General features: G+C 41.2%; 1 protein-coding gene and 1 pseudogene across 6 annotated transcripts in view; one reads left to right on the plus strand and one right to left on the minus strand.

Moving 5' to 3' along the window:
* Positions 1–21017, minus strand: part of NPHP1 (nephrocystin 1) — a 99736-nt gene that overhangs the window by 77621 nt on the left and 1098 nt on the right. For all 6 annotated transcript variants that reach the window (XM_055241762.2, XM_055241761.2, XM_063617567.1 and 3 more), the window contains exon 2: positions 17599–17672. In XM_055241762.2, coding sequence (XP_055097737.1) covers positions 17599–17672 — 74 coding nt within the window. The remainder of the gene's footprint in view (positions 1–17598; positions 17673–21017) is intronic.
* LOC129462087 (alpha-centractin-like) lies at positions 1175–2374 on the plus strand (annotated as a pseudogene).

The following is a 21017-nucleotide window of genomic DNA, read 5'->3' on the forward strand; positions in this document are numbered from 1 at the left end:
AGCTGGATAAGGAGCCAAGATCCATCAGTAGGCTGTCTTCAAGAGATCCATCTCATTTGCAAAGACACACATAGGTTCAAAATAAAGGGATGGAGGAAAATTTACCAAGCAAATGGAAAAGAGCAAAAAGCAGGGGTTGCAATTCTAGCTTCTGACAAAACAGACTTTAAACCAACAAAGATAAAAAAAGACAAGGGCATTACACAATGGTAAAGGGTTCAATTCAACAAGAAGAGCTAACTATCCTAAATATATATGCACCCAAAAAAAGAGCACCCATGTTGGGAAGAGACCCCCAAATCTGGCCATAAACTGGCCCCAAAACTGGCCATAAACAAAATCTCTGCAGCACTGTGACATGCTCATGATGGCCATGATGCCCATGGTGAAGGTTGTGGGTTTACCAGAATGAGGGCAAGGAACACCTGGCCCACCCAGAGCGGAAAACTGCTTAAAGACGTTCCTGAACCACAAACAATAGCATGAGCGATCTGTGCCTTAAGGACATCTTCCTGTTGCAGATAACTAGCCAGACCTACCCCTTTATTTCAGCCCATCCCTTTATTTCCCATAAGGAATACTTTTAGTAAATCTATAATCTATAGAAACAATGCTTATCACTGGCTTGCTGTCAGTAAATATGTGGGTAAATCTCTGTTCAAGGCTCTCAGCTCTGAAAGCTGTGAGACCCCTGATTTCCCACTCCACACACTATATTTCTGTGTGTGTGTCTTTAATTCCTCTAGCGCCGCTGGGTTAGGGTCTCCATGACCGAGCTGGTCTCGGCAACCCAGATTCATACAGCAAGTTCTTATGATTTTCAAAGTGACTTGGACTCCCATACAATAATAGTGGGAGACTTTAATACCCCACTGACAATATTAGGCAGGTCATCCACATAGAAAATTGACAAAGATATTCAGGACCTGAACTCAGCTCTGGATCAAGTGGACCTGATACATATCTACAGAACTCTCCACCCAAAAACAACAAAATATGCATTCTACTCATCACCACCTGGCACTTACTCTAAAATTGATCACATAATCAGAAATAAAATATTCCTCAGCAAATGAAAAAGAATTGAAACTATAACAGACGAAAATGCAATCAAATTAGAACTCAAGATTAAGAAATTCACAAATGGCACTAGCGGCAGACCTGACTGGTAGTTCCTTCCCCAGGAGAGATTCCTCTGCCGTGGAGTCCTACGATGTGATCACCAACCAGCCTGTGGTGATCGACATGGATCTGGTGTGATTAAAGCTGGTTTTGCTGGTGATCAGATCCCCAAATACTGCTTTCCAAACTACATGGGCCTACCCATGCACATTCGTATCATGGCAGGAGCCCTTGAAGGTGACATCTTCATTGGCTCTAAAGCCAAGGAGCACCAAGGGCTGCTCTCAATCTGCTATCTCATGGAGCATGGCATTGTCAAGGACTGGAATGACACGGAACACATCTGGCAATATGTCTATTCTAAGGACGAGCTGCAGACTTTCTCAGAGGAGCATCTTGTGCTCCTCACTGAGGCGCCTTTAAACCCACAAAGACACCAGGAACAAGCTGCTGACGTTTTCTTCAAGAGCTTCAATGTGCCTGCTATTTTCATCTCCATGTAAGCTGTGCTCAGCCTTTATGCCACAGGCAGGACCATGGGGGTGGCGTTGGATTCTGGGGATGGCATCACCCATGCTGTGCCCATCTATGAGGGCTTTGCCATGCCACACTCCATCACGTGCATTGACATCACAGGCCGGGACATCTCTCACTTCCTGCACCTCTACCTGCATAAGGAGGGCTACGATTTCCACTCATCCTCCGAGTTTGAGATTGTCAAGGCCATAAAAGAAAGACCCTCTTACCTATCCGTAAACCCCCAGAAGGAAGAGACACTAGAGACAGAGAAGGCTCAGTACTACCTGCCTGATGGCAGCACCATTGAGATTGGTCCTTCCCAATTCCAGGCCCCTGAGCTGCTCTTCAGGCCAGACTCGATCAGGGAGGAGAGTGAGGGCATCCACAAGGTCCTGGTGTTCGCCATCCAGAAGTCAGACACGGACCTGCAGCTCATGCTTTTCTCCAACATCATCCTCTTGGGAGGCTCTACCTTGTTCAAAGGTTTTGGTGACAGGCTACTGAGTGAAGTGAAGATCAGGATATCTGCACCTCAGGAGAGACTGTATTCCACGTCGACTGGGGGCTCTATCCTTGCCTCCCTGGACACCTTTAAGAAGATGTGGGTCTCCAAGAAGGAGTATGAGGAAGATGGTGCCTGATCTATCCACAGGAAAACCTTCTAATGCTGGGATATCATCTTCACCTCTCTCTGAAGTTAACTCCACTTTAAAACTCGCTTTCTTGAGTCGGAGTGTTTTTGAGGAATTGCCTGTGTGTGTGAGTGCATGTGTGGATACAAGTGTGTGAGCATATGCAACAGCCGTGTGGCCCAGGGACCCCAGGCCCAGAAAGGATGATGAACTACCCGCGATGGTGATGGCCTGAGGCCTGGGAGTGACCACTAACTGGCTCCTGACAGGGAAGAGCACTGGCAGAGGCTGCACTCCCTCCTCAGGTGGGCCTCTGACTGGCTGCAGGGGACTCCGTTTACTACCACAGAGAGACAGAGGGAGATAAGCCACCCCCTGGGAGACCTTGCTGCTGCCCATCCTAGGCTGGACTGGCCCCACCCTCACTCCCACCTGCCAGGGTGCCCTGAGGCCCCAGGCAGCTGCTGCCTCCCCTTGCTGGTCACTCCGCTATCAATGCCCCCTGACTGGGCACTGAGGACTGGGGCTGGGGTTGAGCTCTGTCTGGTTTTGTTGCCATTTTGGTTTGGGAGGCTGGAAAAGCATCCCAAGAGCTAACACAGAGACTGGAAAGTCAGGAGAGAGCAGGAGGCCCTCATATTCACCAGGGAACAGGACCACACCAGCCACTGGAGGAGGGCAGGAGTAGTCATCCCCCGAATGGCTGCAGAGAAAATGTTCCCAGCCCATTCCCCTTCCAGGGGCCTTGGGACAGTTTAAGGTGCCTGCTGATTCCAGGTCCTTGCTTTCCATCCGTTCTTGTTGCAATGCCATCTTCAGTTTTATTTATTGAAGTGTTTGTTCAGTAAGGGGATGGAGAGAGGGAGCTCACTGCCTCCTGCCCTGCCACACTAATGTTTATAGCACCTAAGCTTAGCCTAGCCTCCAGGGCCCCGCCTCTCCCTGCTGATGGTGAGCTGACAGCGTCCACAGGTTGCAGGACCATTTGAAATTGGAAGCTATACTCAAAGACACTCCCACCAGCCTCTTTCTCCCTCTTCCTCTTGCTCACTGCCATAGAATCAACAGGCTGGTTGCTGGTTAGATTTTCTGAAACAGGAGGTAGACTTTTTCTTTGGCAGAGGCCCCTAAGCAAGGAAGGGGTGTTGGAGAGCCAGTGTCCTTAGGACTGGAGAAAGCTGCAATTAACCATGTTGCCTTTTGCCACCGTAGCTGACCAGGCAACTAAGCTGTAGAGGTAGGATGGCTCCCTCTTGGCTGATCTTGGGCCATTCTTGACCTTGGACCTGCTTGGTTAAGGAGGAAGAGGGCCAGACAAGAATGCCAGGAGCTAATGGAGCCAGGGCTGACTCCTAGGAGTGGTCCAAAGGCCTTTAGCCCAGGTGGTGCAAAGCTGGGGCCAGCCTGTCTTCACTGGCACCCTCAACTGTGACACCATGACCCACCCCAATCCCAGACCCCATGCAGTAGTCTCGCCCATGCCCCCATGCTGTCCTATGACCAAAGGCCCCTGCCAGGTATGGGCCAAAGCAGCAGGTGTGTGTGAAAGCAATGTAGCACTCTGCAGACTGCAGTGCACTTAACAACTCACCTCCCTTCTCTTAGCCCAAGCCTGTCCCTCACACAGCCTCGCACAAACCACACTGCCTGGTGGGGCTCACTGTACTGAAATAAAGTCATTCTGATAGACACATTTAAAAAAAGAAAGAAAGAAAGAAAGAAATTCACTCAAAATCACACAACTACATGGAAAATAACAACCTGTTCCTGAATGACTTGGGTAAATAATGAAATTAAGGCAGAAATCAAGAAGTTCTTTGAAACTAATGAGAACAAAGAGACAACATATCAAAATCTCTGAAATGCAGCTAAAGCAGTGTTAAGAGGAAAATTTATATCACTAAATGCCCACATCAAAAACCTAGAAAGATCTCAAGTTAACAACCTAACATCTCAACTAAAAGAACTAGAGAACCAAGAGCAAACAAACCCTACAGCTAGCAGAAGACAAGAAATAACCAAGATCAGAGCTGAACTGAAGGAGATAGAGACACGAAAAACCCTACAAATTCAGGAGCTGGTTTTTTGAAAAAAATTAATAAACTAGATACACCACTAGCTAGACTAATAAAGAAAAGAGAGAAGAATCAAATAAACACAATCAGAAATTATAAGGGGGATATTGCCACTGACCCCACAGAAATACAAACAATCAGCAGAGAATACTATAAACACCTCTGTGCACATAAACTAGAAAATCTAGAAGAAATGGATGAGTTCTTGGACACATACACCCTCCCAAGACTGAACTAGGAAGAAACTGAATCCCTGAACAGATCAATAATGAGTTCTAAAATTGAGGCAGTAATAAATAGCTTACCAACCAAAAAACTCCCAGGACCAGATGAATTCACAGCTGAATTCTACCAGAGGTATAAAGAAGAGTGGGAACCATTTCTACTGAAATTATTCCAAACAATTGAAAAGGAGGGACTCCTCCCTAACTCATTGTATCCAGCATCCTCCCAATACCAAAACCTGGCAGAGATACAGCAAAAACAGAAAACTTAAAGCCAATATCCTTTATGAACATCGATACAAAAATCCACAACAAAATACTGGCAAACCGAATCCAGCAGCACATCAAAAAGCTTATCTACCATGATCAAGTTGGCTTCACCCCCGGGATGAAAGTTTGGTTCAACATACACAAATCAATAAATGTGATTCATCACATAAACAGAACTTAAGACAAAAAAAAATGATTATCTCAATAAATGCAGAAAAGGCTTTCAATAAAATTCAACATCTTTTCACGTTAAAAACTTTCAATAAACTAGATATTGAAGGAACATACCTCAAAATAATCAGAGCCATATATGACAAACCGACAAATAATACCATACTGAATGGGCAAATGCTTGAAGCATTCCCTTTGAAAACAGGCACAAGACAAGGATGCCCTCCCTCATCACTCCTATGCAATGCAGTGTTGGAAGTTCTGGCCTGGGAAGTCAGGCAAGAGAAAGAAAGAAAGAGTATTCAAATAGGAAGAGAGGAACTCAAATTATCCCTGTTTGCAGATGACATGATCCTATATCTAGAAAACCCATTGTCTTGGCCCAAAAACAACTTAAGCTGATAAGCAACCTCAGTAAAGTCTCAGGATACAAAATCAACGTGCAAAGATGGCTAGCATTCCTATATGCCAACAACAGGCAAGCAGAGAGCTAAATCCTGAACTCACATTGACAACTGCTACGAAAAGAATAAAATACCTAGGAATGCAGCTAACAAAGAAAGTGAGAGGGACCTTCTCAAGGATAACTACAAACACTGCTCCAGAAATCAGAGATGACACAAAAAAATGGAGAAAAATTCCATGCTTGTGGATAGGAAGAATCATATCATGAAAATGGACATACTGCCCCAAATAATGTACAGATTCAATGCTATTCCCATTAAACTTCCATTGACATTCCTCACAGAATTAGAAAAAACTATTTTAAAATTTATATGGAACAAAAGAAGAGCCCAAATAGCCAATACAACCCTAAGCAAAAAGAACAAAGCTGGAGGCATCACACCACCTAACTTCAAACTATATTACAAGGCTAAAACAGCATGGTACTGGTACAAGAACAGACACACAGGCCAATGGAACAGAATAGATAACTCAGAAATAAGATTTGCACATCTACAACCATCTGATCTTTGACAAATCTGACAAAAACAAGCAAGGGGAAAGGGACCCCTATTTAATAAATGATGCTGGAAGAGCTGGCTAGCTATATGCAGAAAATTGAAACTAGAACCCCTTCCATACACCACATACAAAAATTAATTCAAGATGGATTAAAGACTTAAATGTAAAACCCAAAACTATAAAAACTCTAGAAGAAAATCCAAGCAATAGCATTCAGGACATAGGCACAGGCAAATATTTCATGACAATAAAAAGCCAAAAGCAATTCAAACAAAAGCAAAAATTGACAAATAGGATCTCATCAAACTAAAGAACTTTTGCACAGCAAAAGAAACTATCATCAGAGTGAACAGACAACCTACAGAATGGGGGAAAATGTTTGCAATCTATCCATCTGATGAAGGTCTAATACTCAGAGTCTAAAAATAAGGAAATTTATAACAAAAAAACAACCCCATTAAAAAGCAAAGGACATGAAGTGTCACTTCTCAAAAGACACACATTCAGCCAAGAAACATGAAAAAAAGTTCAACATCACTGATCATTAGAGAAACGCAAATCAAAATCACAGTGAAGTAGCATCTCACGCCCGTCAGAATGGTGATTATTAAAAAGTCAAAAAAACAGATGTTGGCAAAATTGCAGAGAAAAAGGAACACTTGGGGCGGTTCCAAGATGGCCGAATAGGAACAACCCCAGTCTACAGCTCCCAGAGTGAGCGACACAGAAGACAAATGATTTCTGCATTTCCAACTGAGGTACTGGGTTCATCTCACTGGGGATTGTCGGACAGTGGGTGCAGGACAGTGGGTGCAGCGCATCGAGTGTGAGCTGAAGCAGGGCGAGGCATTGCCTCACCCGGGAAGCGCAAGGGGCCAGCGAATTCCCTTTCCTAGCCAAGGAAAGGGGCGACAGACAGCACCTGGAAAATCGGGTCACTTCCACCCTAATACTGCACTTTTCCGATGGTCTTAGCAAATGGGACACCAGGAGATTATATCCCGCACCTGGCTTGGAGGGTCCTATGCCCACGAATCCTTGATAATTGCTAGCACAGCAATCTGAGATCAAACTGCAAGGTGGCAGTGAGGCTGGGAGAGGGGCGCCTGCCATTGCCGAGGCTTGAGTAGGTAAACAAAGCGGCCTGGAAGCTCGAACCGGGTGGAGCCCACCGCAGCTCAAGGAGGCCTGCCTGCCTCTTTAGATTCCACCTCTGGGGGCAGGGCATAGCCAAACAAAAGGCAGCAGAAACCTCTACAGACTTAAATGTCCCTGTCTGACAGCTTGGAAGACAGTAGTGGTTCTTCCAGAACGCAGCTTGAGATCTGAGAACGGACAGACTGCCTCCTCAAGTGGGTCCCTGACCCCTGAGTAGCCTAACTGGGAGGCACCCCCCAGTAGGGGCAGACTGACACCTCACACGGCCAGGTACTCCTCTGAGACAAAACTTCTAGAGGAATGATGAGGCAGCAACATTTGCTGTTCACCAACATTTGCTGTTCTGCAGCCTCCACTGCTGATACCCAGGCAAACAGGGTCTGGGGTGGACCTCCGGCAATCTCCAACAGACCTGCAGCTGAGGGTCCTGACTGTTAGAAGGAAAACTAACAAACAGAAAGGACATCCACACCAAAATCCCATCTGTACGTCACCATCATCAAAGACCAAAGGTAGATAAAACCACAAAGATGGGGAAAAAACAGAGCGGGAAAACTGAAAATTCTAAAAATCAGAGCACCTCTCCTTCTCCAAAGGATTGCAACTCCTCAACAGCAACAGAACAAAGCTGGGCAGAGAATGACTTTCACGAGTTGAGAGAAGAAGGCTTCAGACGATCAAACTTCTCCGAGCTAAAGGAGGAAGTTCGAACCTGTGACAAAGAAGTTAAAAACCTTGAAAAAAGATTAGAAGAATGGATAACTAGAATAACCAATGCAGAGAAGTCCTTAAAGAACCTGATGGAGCTGAAAACCATGGCATGAGAACTATGTGACGAAGGCACAATCTTCAGTAGCTGATTCGATCAACTGGAAGAAAGGGTATCAGTGATAGAAGATCAAATGAATGAAATAAAGTGAGTAGAGAAGGTTAGAGAAAAAAGAATAAAAAGAAAGAAAGCCTCCAAGAAATATGGGACTATGTGAAAAGACCAAATCTACATCTGATTGGTGTACCTGAAAGTGACGGAGAGAATGGAACCAAGTTGGAAAACACTCTGCAGGATATTATCCAGGAGAACTTCCCCAATCTAGCAAGGCAGGCCAACATTCAAATTCAGGAAATACAGGAAATGCCACAAAGATACTCCTCGAGAAGAGCAACTCCAAGACACATAATTGTGAGATTCACCAAAGTTGAAATGAAGGAAAAAATGTTAAGGGCGGCCAGAGAGAAAGGCTGGGTTACCCACAAAGGGAAGCCCATCAGACTAACAGCTGAACTCTCGGCAGAAACTCTACAAGCCAGAAGAGAGAGGGAGTCAATATTCAACATTCTTAAAGAAAAGAATTTTCAACCCAGAATTTCATATCCAGCCAAACTAAGCTTCATAAGTGAAGGAGAAATAAAATACTTTACAGACAAGCAGATGCTGAGAGATTTTGTCGCCACAAGGCCTTCCCTGAAAGAGCTCCTGAAGGAAGCACTAAACATGGAAAGGAACAACCGGTACCAGCCACTGCAAAAACATGCCAAATTTTAAAGACCAACGAGGCTAGAAAGAAACTGCATCAACTAACGAGCAAAATAACCAGCTAACATCATAATGACAGGATCAAATTCACACATAACAATATTAACTTTAAATGTAAATGGGCTAAATGCCCCAATTAAAAGACACAGACTGGCAAATTGGATAAAGAGTCAAGACTCATCAGTGTGCTATATTCAGGAAACCCATCTCACGTACAGAGACATACATAGGCTCAAAATAAAGGGATGGAGGAAGATCTACCAAGCAAATGGAAAACAAAAAAAGGTAGGGGTTGCAATCCTAGTCTCTGATAAAACAGACTTTAAACAAACAAAGATCAAAAGAGACAAAGAAGGCCATTATATAATGGTAAAGTGATCAATTCAACAAGAAGAGCTAACTATCCTAAATATATATGCACCCAGTACAAGAGCACCCAGATTCACAAAGCAACTCCCTAGAGACCTAGAAAGAGACTTAGACTCCCACACAATAATAATGGGAGACTTCAACACCCCACTGTCAACATTAGACAGATCAACGAGACAGAAAGTTAACAAGGATATCCAGGAATTGAACTCAGCTCTGCACCAAGTGTACCTAATAGACATCTACAGAACTCTCCACCCCAAATCAACAGAATATACATTATTCTCAGCACCACACTGCACTTATTCCAAAATTGACCACATAGTTGGAAGTAAAGCTCTCCTCAGCAAATGTAAAAGAACAGAAATTATAACAAACTGTCTCTCAGACCACAGTGCAATCAAACTAGAACTCAGGATAAAGAAACTCACTCAAAACCACTCAACTACATGGAAACTGAACAACCTGCTCCTGAATGACTACTGAGTACATAACGAAATGAAGGCAGAAACAAAGATGTTCTTTGAAACCAATGAGAAAAAAGACACAACATTCCAGAATCTCTGGGACATATTTAAAGCAGTGTGTAGAGGGAAATTTATAGCACTAAATGCCCACAGGAGAAAGCAGGAAAGAAATAAAATTGACACCCGAACATCACAATTAAACGAACTAGAGAAGCAAGAGCAAACATATTCAAAAGCTAGCAGAAGGCAAGAAATAACTAAGATCACATCAGAACTGAAGGAGATAGAGATACAAAAAAACCCCTCAAAAAATCAATGAATCCAGGAGCTGGTTTTTTGAAAAGATCAACAAAATTGATAAACCACTAGCAAGACTAATAAAAAAGAAAAGAGAGAAATCAAATAGATGCAATAAAAAATGATAAAGGGGATATCACCACCGATCCCACAGACATACAAACTACCATCAGAGAATACTATAAACACCCCTATGCAAATAAACTAGAAAATCTAGAAGAAATGGATAAATTCCTTGACACATAAACCCTCCCACGACTAAATCAGGAAGAAGCTGAATCTCTGAATAGACCAATAACAGGCTCCGAAATTGAGGCAGTAATTAATAGCTTACCAACCAAAAAAAGTCCAGGACCAGACGGATTCAAAGCCGAATTCTACCAGAGGTACAAGGAGGAGTGAGGAGCTGGTACCATTCCTTCTGAAACTATTCCAATCAACAGAAAGGGAGGGAATTCTCCCTAACTCATTTCATGAGGCCAGCATCATCCTGATACCAAAGCCTGGCAGAGACACAACCAAAAAAGAGAATTTTAGACCAGTATCCCTGATGAACATCAATGCAAAAATCCTCAATAAAATACTGGCAAACCGAATCCAAGCAGCACATCAAAAAGCTTATCCACCATGATCAAGTGGGCTTCATCCCTGGGATGCAAGGCTGGTTCAACATACGCAAATCAATAAACATAATCCAGCATATAAACTGAACCAATGACAAAAACCACATGATTATCTCAATAGATGCAGAAAAGGCCTTTGACAAAATTCAACAACCATCATGCTAAAAACTCTCAATAAATCAGGTATTGATGGGATGTATGTCAAAATAATAAGAGCTATCTATGACAACCCACAGCCAATATCATAATGAATGGGCAAAAACTGGGAGCATTCCCTTTGAAAACTGGCACAAGACAGGGATGCCCTCTCTCACCACTCCTATTCAACATAGTGTTGGAAGTTCTGGCCAGGGCAATCGGGCAGGAGAAGGAAATAAAGGGTATTCAGTTAGGAAAAGAGGAAGTCAAATTGTCCCTGTTTGCAGATGACATGATTGCATATCTAGAAAATCCCATCGTCTCAGCCCAAAATCTCCTTAAGCTGATAGGCAACTTCAGCAAAGTCTCAGGATACAAAATCAATGTGCAAAAATCACAAGCATTCTTATACACCAATAACAGACAAACAAAGAGCCAAATCATGAGTGAACTCCCATTCACAATTGCTTCAAAGAGAATAAAATACCTAGGAATCCAACTTACAAGGGACGTGAAGGACCTCTTCAAGGAGAACTACAAACCACTACTCAACGAAATAAAAGACGATACAAACAAATGGAAGAACATTCCATGTTCATGGATAGGAAGAATTAATATTGTGAAAATGGCTATACTGCCCAAGGTAATTTATAGATTCAATGCCATCCCCATCAAGCTACCAATGACTTTCTTCACAGAATTGGAAAAAACTACTTTAAAGTTCATATGGAACCAAAAAAGAGCCTGCATTACCAAGTCAATCCTAAGCCAAAAGAACAAAGCTGAAGGCATCACGCTACCTGACTTCAAACTATACTACAAGGCTACAGTAACCAAAACAGCATGGTACTGGTACCAAAACAGAGATATAGACCAATGGAACAAAACAGAGCCCTCAGAAGTAATGCCATATATCTACAACTATCTGATCTTTGACAAACCTGACAAAAACAAGTAATGGGGAAAGGATTCCCTATTTAATAAATGGTGCTGGGAAAACTGGCTAGCCATATGCAGAAAGCTGAAACTGGATCCCTTCCTTACACCTTATACAAAAATTAATTCAAAATGGAATAAAGACTTACCTGTTAGACCTAAAACCATAAAAACCCTAGAAGAAAACCTAGGCAATACCATTCAGGACATAGGCATGGGCAAGGACTTCATGTCTAAAACACCAAAAGCAATGGCAACAAAAGCCAAAATTGACAAATGGGATCTAATTAAACTAAAGAGCTTCTGCACAGCAAAAGAAACTACCATCAGAGTGAACAGGCAACGTACAGAATGGGAGAAAGTTGTTGCAATCTACTCATCTGACAAAGGGCTAATATACAGAATCTACAATGAACTCAAACAAATTTACAAGAAAAAAACAACCCCATCAACAAGTGGGTGAAGGATATGAACAGACACTTCTCAAAAGAAGGCATTTATGCAGCCAAAAGACACATGAAAATATGCTCATCATCAGTGGCCATCAGAGAAATGCAAATCAAAACCACAATGAGATACCATCTCACACCAGTTAGAATGGCCATCATTAAAAAGTCAGGAAACAACAGGTGCTGGAGAGGATGTGGAGAAATAGGAAACTTTTACACTGTTGTTGGGACTGTAAACTAGTTCAACCATTCTGGAAGTCAGCGTGGCAATTCCTCAGGGATCTAGAACTAGAAATACCATTTGAGCCAGCCATCTCATTACTGGGTATATACCCAAATGATTATAAATCATGCTACTATAAAGATACATGCACACGTATGTTTACTGCGGCACTATTCACAATAGCAAAGACTTGGAACCAACCCAAATGTCCAACAATGATAGACTGGATTAAGAAAATGTGGCACATATACACCATGGAATACTATGCAGCCATAAAAAATGATGAGTTCATGTCCTTTGATGGGACATGGATGAAGCTGGAAACCATCATTCTGAGCAAACTATCGCAAGGACAAAAACCCAAACACCGCATGTTCTCACTCACCGGTGGGAATTGAATAATGAGAACACATGGACATGAGAAGGGGAACATCACATACCTGGGCCTATTGTGGGGTAGGGGGAGGGGGGAGGGATAGCAGTAGGAGATATACCTAATGTAAATGACGAGTTGATGGGTGCAGCACACCAACATGGCACATGTATACATATGTAACAAACCTGCACGTTGTGCATATGTATCCTAAAACTTAAAGTATAATTAAGAAAAAGAAAAGAAAAACGAACACTTATACACTGTTGTTGGGAGTGTAGATTACTTCAATCATTGTGGAAGACAATGTGGTGACTCCTCAAAGACCTAGGGGCAGAAATACTATTTGACCCAACAATTCCATTACTGAGTATATATCCAAAGGAATATAAATTGTTCTACCAAAAAGAGACATGCACACGTATGTTCACTGCAGCATACTCACAATAGCAAATACATGGAATCAACCTAAATGCCCATCAATGATACACTGGATAAAGAAAATGTGGTACATATACACCATGGAATACTATGCAGCCATAAAAAGGAACAAAATCATGTCCTTTGCAGGGACATGGATGGAGTTGGAAGTCATTATCCTCAGCAAACTAATGCAGGAACAGAAAACCAAACTCTGCACATTCTCACTTATAAGTGGGAGCTGAATGATGAGAACACATGGACACAAGGAGGCTAACAACATACACTGGGGCCTGTAGGAAGGAGGTATTGGAGGAGGGAGAGCATCAGGAAGAATAGTTAATGGATGCAGGGCTTAATACCTAGGTGATGGGATGATCTGTCCAGTAAACCAGTATGGCACATGTTTACCTAGGTAACAAACCTGCACAATGCCATACATGTATCCCTGAACTTAAAAGTTAAAGAAAAAACATAAAAAACAGTAATAAATAAAAAACGTTTTAAAGGAACAAAAGTCCTTTGTCAAAAGGGTAGCAAAAGAGAAGGGGAAACATCAAACTGGGGCTGACCCTACTAGCAACCTCCCCAAAAGCCCCTTTCCCACCCTTCCTCTTTGCTGGCAGTCAGCTTCCCACTGGCACCTATGTTCTCAGCCTCCACTGCAGGCAGGGTGGGCAGGGGGTCCAGGGGTGCCAGTGTAATATAAAACATGTATATTGGGATTGCCTCCCATTTTATCCTCCCTTACCAGGCATGAAAAGAATCCCTCCTACATCTGCTCTTAGATACTGAGGGTATGGACTTTGTAACTATGAGGAGACTGAGGATATGGACTTTGTAACCATGAGGAGAGACATCACCAATAAGCAAAGGATGGCAGAGTGGAATGACAGCAAAGGCTGGTCTCTGAGGATATCACAAGCCATAAATCCACCCTGAGAGAACCTAGCTGCAGGCTTTTGTCAAATGAGACTAACGGTAAAGCCGCTTATTTTGGCAGGTGTCATGTTACTTGACCAAAAAAATATTTACTGAAACTTAGACTCAGAAATTTCACTTAAAGGCCAGAGTGGAAAACTATTTTAATATAATATACCGAGAAAATAAATTATTTATTACAATTACCTCCTTTATAACTATGTAATTATCAAAATCCTCAAACAGTTGATATTTTAAGACTCCTGGTTCAGGATAAAAACTAAGCACACATTCATCTTCACTGGCTCCTGAAACCCCACAAAAAATGATTAAAACGTTTGAAAAGGCAACAAACTCTGAAAACTGCAAAGAAGGAAAGAGGGACGACTAGCCAGCAAGAGATTTCAACAAATTTCTGCTCCATGGAAAAAGGCTGGAAGCATGTTCTCCTATAAAGGGTGGAAGACATGACACAAGCATAAGAGGGAGATAATCTGCCAGGCTGAAAACTCCAGGACTTGAGTCAGCAGACATAAAGGACCAAAGGTTAACTAAACTAAATCATAGAGGGACACATTATGAAATTCTGCAGATGAAAGACATGCACAGTGGCTGGGGTTTACTTTATACATTATCTAATATTATTGTGTTATATTGTGTAAATTAAATCATATGCACACATCTAAGCTTTGAAGAGGGAAATCAATGTTAAAGCAATCTAAGATCTTTATATTAGCCAAGGGAAGAGTAATGATACTGATTAAGTTTAGATTTAGTTGGGGCTCTTTCTTTTAAAAGTCTATTTACAGAAAACCTGAGCCAGTTAGCTCCCTTTTCCCCTCTGCTCTCCCTCCTTACCAGGGGATTCTTCCCTAAAAACAAAAAAAACAAACAAAAACAATTAACAAATGACCTGAAGAGAATCATGACTGCTAAAGAAGTTTCCCATACACCAGGGTTAGAGCTCACCCTATTCTGGCACTGGGGGCTCCTCAGACTAAAAGCTACTTCCCAGCCTGTGATAAGCCCTATCAACACACAGAATTTCATTCTTATTCAGGGGATGGTACTAGCAGGAAAGACCCCTCTCTATCTAACAGTAGAAAAGCCCATGAGAGATCTCTGGAATAATCAACCTAGTCCCTCATTGTTCAATAAAAATAGATAAGCCAGACCTAATAAAGAAAACCGGCAACATGAAGATAAAATTTAAGAATAACCAAATATAAATTAATTAATTAACTAATTAAAAAGAATCTGAGCCCAGAGAAAGCAAAAACAATTCAGAGAACAGAAGAGAACTTAAGGAAAAAAAAAAAAAAACTTCCTAGTCATGGAAGTAGTAAGAAGGCAATCAATATGAAAACAGGAACATGATGCTATGAAAAAAGAACAATTCGAGAACAAGAGAAAACACTTGTAAATTAACAACATGACTGATGATGGCCAGGCACGGTGGCTCACGCCTGTAATCCCAGCACTTTGGGAGGCCATGATGGGTGGATCACCTGAGGTCAGGAGTTTGAGACCAGCCTGGCCAACACGGTGAAACTCCGTCTCTACTAAAAATACAAAAAATTAGCCAAGTGTGATGGCGTGAGCCTGTAATCCCAGCTACTCAGAAGGCTAAGGCAGGAGAATCGCTTGAACCCAGGAGGCAGAGGTTGCAGTGAGCCAAGATCGTGACAGAGACTCCATCTTAAAAAAACAAAAAACCAATATGACTGCTGAAATAAAACAATATGGCTGTTGAAATAGGTAATAAAGAAAAGTGTTAAAGTCAAGAGAATTGCCAGCATGGTAGCTCATGGCGGGGGAGGGGGGCATCCCTTGAGCCTGGGAGGCAGAAGGTACAGTGAGCTATGATTGTGCCACTGCATTACAGCCTGGACGACAGAGTGAGACCCCCCCTCTTCCCCCCAAAAAAACATCTCCCATACAAACAGACAAAAAAACAGAAATTATTAACAGGAAGTTATGGGATCTAGAGGATCAGTCCAGGATATTCAATACCTGACTCAAAGGTGTTTCAGGAAGAAACAGACACATGGAATTAACGAAATAATCGTTTTGTAAAATAAAATCTCCCAGAGCTCATGAGACATGAGTTTTCAAACTGAAAAGACTCAGAGCATTGGGCAGATAAAAATGGTACTAAATGACATTTTCAGACATGCAAATGTCAAAGTGAGTTTTTAAAGGACAGTAACAATCTTCGTTTCATGCACAGAGAAGACTATGGTTACTTGGGCTTAAAAATAATTATTGGGGCCAGGCGCGGTGGCTCACGCCTATAATCCCAGCACTTTGGGAGGCTGAAGCAGGCAGCATGAGGTCAGGAGATCGAGACCATCCTGGCTAGCACGGTGAAACCCCGTCTCTACTAAAAATACAAAAAATTAGCGGGGCATGGTGGCACACACCTGTAATCCCAGCTACTCGGGAGGCTGAGGCAGAAGAATTGCTTGAACCTGGGAGGCGGAGTTTGCAGTGAGCCGAGATCACGCCACTGCACTCCAGCCTGGGTGACAGAGAGAGACTCTGTCTCAAAAAAATAAAACATAACAATTATTAGGCTGGGCACGGTGGCTCACACCTATAATCCCAGCACTTTGGGAGGCCAAGGCTGGGGGATGCCTTGAGGTCAGGAGTTTGAAACCAGCCTGGGCAACGTGATGAAACCCATCTCTACTCAAAATACAAAATTTAGCAAGGTGTGGGGGGGCACGACTCTAATCCCAGCTACTCAAGAGCCTGAGGCAGAAGAATGGCTTGAACCTGAGAGGTGGAGGTTGCAGTGAGCCGAGATTGCACCACTGCACTCCAACCTGGGCAACAGAGCGAGATTCAGTCTCAAAAAATAATAATTATTATGATTTTTAGTTTACTAACATAAAATTTAAAAACGTAGTTTTCCCTGGGCCTTCAAATTCAGTCTATAAATCTTATTCTGTTTTTAAATCTAGTAAAGCAAGAACAATAACCTTTGCTTTTCTTTCATTACTGTTAATTCAACTTGAACTAAATCCCTTAAACAATCAATCCTACTATTATAAATTAAATTCATTTGACATTTCAAACTTCATTTGTTTTGCCTTTAAGCACTCTGAATGCCTGACTTTAAACTTTTCCAAACAATTACAATTCACTTAAATTAATAGAATGAATCTCATGTTCTTTGGAATGTAATAAAATCTTTAAATATCTCAAAAACAAAGATTATCTTAATGATGTCCTAAACTTAATACAAATGTTATGAATTAATAGTCTAAATTTGACGTAGTTCATCACATTTATTTAAACTCTCCCAAGGATTTTTTTCTTTTAAGTAAAAACAAATACAAAACAAAAAACACCCACCTAGAAAACAGTGTTTTCTTCTCATGGGCGTTAAAATTAACATCCCAATGAAGTACTAATTGCTTATAGACAGAGGTTTCTGACCAGGTCATAGGATCTGGGCTACATAGGCCAAGGATTTAGGGTAATCCTGCCCAAGTCACCTATGTTTACATTAAGCAGTTTTTATAGTTGCTGTCACAACAGCAAGTCCACAACCATCAGGTTTAGCTTGGTTTCTTCTACATTCAACTTACAACACTATGTGATTCTTCCATTTGATTCCAAAGGACCAATCTCTATGCCTTAAATACTATGCATTGAAATGTAAGTGCGGTTCCTGCAAAGCTTATATAATTTAGCATACTTTACCTTTGATAAATATCTTGTCTTTTATTGTGTTCTAGAGCTTCTTTCAGTTGGCTCTCAGAAAGCAAACTATCAACCTATGGAGACCATTTAAAATATCACATTGTTAAATACCATAATAGCCTTAGGAAAGAAAACCTCTTTTTTTATCCAATATTTTATAATGAACACTTTTAAACATACAACAAAGTTTTAAAAATTTTACAGTGAAAACCCATATACCCACTACCTAGAAAAAACATTAACATTTTACTATACTTATTTGATCTATCCATCAACCCACCTTATGCCTTTCAAAGTAAGTTGCAGTTATCAATACATTTCTCCCTAAATAATGGACTATGGATGTCACTAACTAAAGTTTAATATAAAATATGCATATAGTGAAAGGCACAAATATGAGGTATACATTTGCTGAGTTTCGACAAATGCATACAACTGTGTGACCAAAATTCTTATCAAGATGTAGAAAACTACCATCACCCTAGTAAGTTCCCTCATGCCCTTGCCAGTAAATCCCCTCCTTATTCCTCCATAGACAAACCTGTTTTGATATTTTTCCAACATAAATTAGTTTTGCCTGTTCTTGAAATTTTATATAAATGGACTTATACAGTAAGCCCTCTTGTGTAACCTTTCCACAAAGCATGTTTTTGAGATACTTCCATATTGTTGTGTGTACCATTAGTTCATTCCTTCTCATTACTGAGTGGTATCCATTGTATTGAATGTATCATGACTTTGTTTCTCTTGACTTACTAGTTTAAGTTTACTAACACTATATGTAACTTTGTCAATATACTCTCCAAAAAGGCACATACTTCTTTGGTCTGTTTTCTATAGATTACGTAGAGAAGATAAAGTGGATGAAAAAAAGAGAAAATTCCACTAGTTTCTCCTCTACTCTTGCAATTTGGCATCCATCTGAGTGTTATTTACAAAATTCACACACCTAGTGATAGAGCCAGTCATCACAGGCCTGACCCAGAGGGGCTGTTGATTACTTGTCCTACGGACACCGAATAGAAAATCTGTTCCATATTCAGCTTCAGGTGTCCTCTGTGAGGACAGGGAAGAATTAGCTAATACTATCAAGATAAACTTTCCAGATAGTCAAGGTATCAACAGGCTCCAGAGCCAATATTTCTCCAGGGAGAATAATCATTGTAAAAGTTTGTTTTAATAATCATTTTTATAGTTTCCTTCTAAAACTTTTCCTGGTTTTCCTAATGTCCCACTAAATTTAAAATTAACTCATCATGACTAATCATCAGAGAAAGGCAAATTAAAACTACAATGAGGTACCATCTCACACTGGTCAAAATGGCTATTATTAAAAAATCAAGAAATGACAGATTCTGGTGAGGCTGACAAGAAAAAAGTACACATATACACTGTTGGTGGGAATGAAAATTAGTTCAGCCACTGTGGAAAGCAGTTTGGAGATTTCCCAAACAACTTAAAACAGAACTACCATTTGACCCAGCAATCCCATTTCTGTGTATATACCCCCCCCAAAAAAATGATTCTACCAAAATGTCACATGCATGTGTATGTTCCCTACAGCACTATTCATAGCTATTCATAACAATAGCAAAGACATGGAATCAACATAGATGCCCACCAATGGTGGACTGGATAAAGAAAATGTGGTACATGTACACCATGAAATAATATGCAACCATAAAAAAGAATGAAATCATGTCCTTTGCAGCAACATGGATGGAGCTGGAGGCCATTGTCCTAAGTGAATTAGCATAGGAACAGAAAACCAAATACCATATGTTCTCACTCGTTCAGTACACATGGACATAAAGATGGGAGCAATGGACACTGGTAACTGCTGGGGGTGGGGAGGAGGAAGAGGAATGAAGACTGAAAGGCTGCCTATTGGGTACTATGTGCACTGCTTGTGTGATAGGCTCATCTGTACCCCAAACCTCAGCATAACACAGTGTCCCCATGTGACAGACCTGCACATGTACCCCCGAATCTAAAATAAAAGTTGAAATTTAAAAATAAGACACAGAACCATATTAAGATCCACCGAAGTTCAGCATAAGTCAATGCCAGAAGAGCATTTTTTTATTTTATTTATTTAAGTAAATTACTTATTTAAATTTTTTATTTCTGCCAGAAGAGTATTTAGCTTTTGTTGCACCACTGTGATTCCAATACACAGTCACCTAAATATTTACCTTCCAAATCCTTTTTACTTTAAACAAGAGAACAAAAATGGATAAAATATGAGCATCAGTGAATCTCTTACTGGCCTAAGATTATAAAATAATTTTACTCAGTGGAAAAATACTTGGTAATAGATCACATGAAAAAAAATTAAAATAAAGTAAAATTAAAATGTCAGAAAATAAACCCACTGGTTGCTATTTACTTTTTTCTTATTTTTAATAAGAACTCAGTGTATTTTTAAAAAGTTTTTTTTTTTTTTTTGAGACCAAATCTTGCTATGTTGCCCAGGCTAGTCTCGAACTCCTGGGCTCAGGTGATCCTCCTGTCTCAGCCTGCCAAGTAGCTGGTACTACTAGCATGAGCCACCACACCTGGCCTAAAATTTTTTATAAATATGAAAAAGAATAAAGAAAATCGTAATAATCATCAGCATCCTGTCACAGAGAAATACCATATTAGCCTGTTCCCTTCTATGCTGTTCTGTGTATATTATATAAGTAACAATGCGATGAATACTTTTATACATCAATCTCTGTCCTACTTTCTCATTATTACATATAGCAGATCCCTGGAAAGGTAATTTTTGAGCCTAGGTGCCTACACATATGTTACACCTTGTCAAGCTGCTTTCCTGAAATGCTGTACAAGCACCTTATACACGGGAGCAGTGAATGTGCCTGCTTCAGCACATCTTCCTCAAGACTGAGTGTTGGGATTTTTAAAATTTTTGTGATACTTTATGTGCTTTGCAATTACTTGAGTATCTTTGAAGTTAACATTCCTCATATGTTTATGAGTTACTTGTATTTCCTCTCTCGTTCACCTCCTTTGCTCATTTATCAGATCTTAATGTTCTTGCGTATTAAGACTATTCCTTGACACCTATTTCGCTTGAGTTCACGGAGGCAATAATAATCTCCACTTGAGGAAGGCTCAAAGGAAATGGGCTTGGAAAGTGGAGGAGAGGAGCTAGGCTCAGAGTTGGGTTGGAAATGGTTACACCACTAAGTTTAGATTGGGAGATGAGGTGGGTTAGTGAGTTGTTAGGGTAGAAGGTTGAGACGTTAGGTGGGAGTGAGGGTCGGAGGAGGGGGCGCTTAGTTGATGGTCACGAATTTTGGGAGGTTTCGCCTTTGGCTGGGGGTTGAGTTGGGATCAGGAGGGGTTTAAATCGGGGTTGGGTGCTGGAATGTTACGGGGTAAGGGGACGTTACAACCTGGGAAGGTAAGTA

This window comes from Symphalangus syndactylus, chromosome 14, assembly GCF_028878055.3.
Source record: "Symphalangus syndactylus isolate Jambi chromosome 14, NHGRI_mSymSyn1-v2.1_pri, whole genome shotgun sequence".
In the NCBI taxonomy this organism is placed as follows: domain Eukaryota; kingdom Metazoa; phylum Chordata; class Mammalia; order Primates; family Hylobatidae; genus Symphalangus; species Symphalangus syndactylus.